Genomic DNA, 1,642 nt, shown 5'->3' with positions numbered 1-1,642 from the left:
AATAGCAGGAGAGTTTTTTGAAGGACTCACTAAGTAGAAGTTTAATCTCCCCCTCTGATTTCCAAAGGCTTTCAACAAGGTCCAAAGACTCCTCAAAAGTTTCTGCAATGGGATAAGGGAGAAGGTCCTTTCCCTGCCAAGGGCAGGGGGGTTGGAACTCGATGATCTTTAAGGTCCCTTCCAAACTAAACCATTCCATGATTCTATGAACAAGTAATAGCTTGAAAACTCAGAAGATAGGAATAGCAGTCTTCGGAGTGAAGAGAGTTTAACTGTGGGACTGTGGAGTCCTAAATGTCTCCACAACTCATGCTACCTCGCACGTTTGTGCTAATAACCAAAGAAAGGTGATCATTAAAGAGCTCACCACATGTACTGACAATATCAAGTTACTCAGAACAGCAAAAATAGAAGCAGTTATTACAAGATACAACTTTCAAAACATACAGGGCAGCATAAAAGAAAGTACCAAGCAGTCTGCTGAACTTGCAGATAAGAATGAAATATTCGAGTACACTATGACAGTGGATACTGGTCAAGAAAGGCCAAGGGCCTGCCGCGCTATTAGCGTCACAAGAAAGTAAAATGGAGGCAGAGAAGGAGATGTTGCTGGCTGCAGAGGCTTACTTTCCACTGGGCTAAGCAAGAGCCAAAAAGAAATAAAGGAACACCTGGAAGGAAAATAATGAGCCTGCAACAACCTTCAGACCACAAACAGCAAAGTACGTTTCAGTAAACCAGAAAAAAGGGAGGAAAAACTCCACAAAAAACTAATTCTGAAATGTGACAGTAAACTAAACCTAAAAATTACTCCTCTGACTTCATCCAAAATAGATTGGCTACTAGTCTTTAAATTCCACTGAACTTAACAAGAGAAGGAACGAGAGCTGTATTCCTAAAATAGCAAAGCCCTGGAGACAAATGGCAAAAAAAGAATTTCACCCTTTTACACTAAGTCATTAGCTAGCACATGCTCCAGTACAGCAGTCTCACTGTTCATGTCTTACCTGTCCCAGAAAAGACTTGGCCAGACTAATACAGGGCTGGTTGAAAAAATCTGCTTCTAGCCGGGAAGAACTTTTTTTCTCTATTGCAAAATATTTGCTGCTTTTTGGAGAAGAATCCCCAGCAGGCGTAGCGTTCAGGTTCCCCAAGGCATCTAAAGGAGGGAGGCTGGAGTTGCTTTGGAGAGCACTTAATTGAGCCAACAGCTTTCTTTTTCTTGGCATAGTTCTAGAAAATTGATATAAACATAATTAGGAATATAAAGCTTATTTAAAAGTAACTCTTTTTCACAAACTCTCATTTTTACACATCTCTTCACAACAATGAATTTGAAAGCTGTAACTAATTGGACAACCTGGGCAAACTACAGAAGCAGGTGACAGATTTAGCTGTGTCTCCATCAGGCTACGCAAATATTGGGCTCTACTGATAAGCAAACAGAAAACTGCAGTTTCAGTATTAATCTTTTAAGGACTGCAGATAAAAAGCAACTCTGCTCCACTTAGAAGTAAAAATAAGTTTGCCGTTAGGTTAGGAAACTCAGAAATTGAAAACAAAGATGAACCAGGACTATATACTTTTTACCTAGAACTAACATAATCTGTTAAGCAGACAGAAGAGTTGTGCTGACTCAAAG

At 39.8% G+C, this 1,642-nt stretch overlaps 1 protein-coding gene across 1 annotated transcript in view; it reads right to left on the bottom strand.

Annotated features, from left to right (window-relative positions):
- Positions 1-1,229, bottom strand: part of MPG (N-methylpurine-DNA glycosylase) — an 11,382-nt gene extending 10,153 nt beyond the window's left edge. Inside the window, exon 1 of the mRNA XM_009881916.1 lies at positions 1,008-1,229. Coding sequence (XP_009880218.1) covers positions 1,008-1,229 — 222 coding nt within the window. The remainder of the gene's footprint in view (positions 1-1,007) is intronic.
- Positions 1,230-1,642: the final 413 nt, after the last annotated feature.

This window comes from Charadrius vociferus, unplaced genomic scaffold (genome assembly GCF_000708025.1).
Source record: "Charadrius vociferus isolate BGI_N301 unplaced genomic scaffold, ASM70802v2 scaffold593, whole genome shotgun sequence".
NCBI classification, from domain to species: Eukaryota; Metazoa; Chordata; class Aves; order Charadriiformes; family Charadriidae; genus Charadrius; species Charadrius vociferus.
Note: the sequence above shows the minus strand (reverse complement) of the source record. Positions and strands in the feature narration are given on the sequence as shown.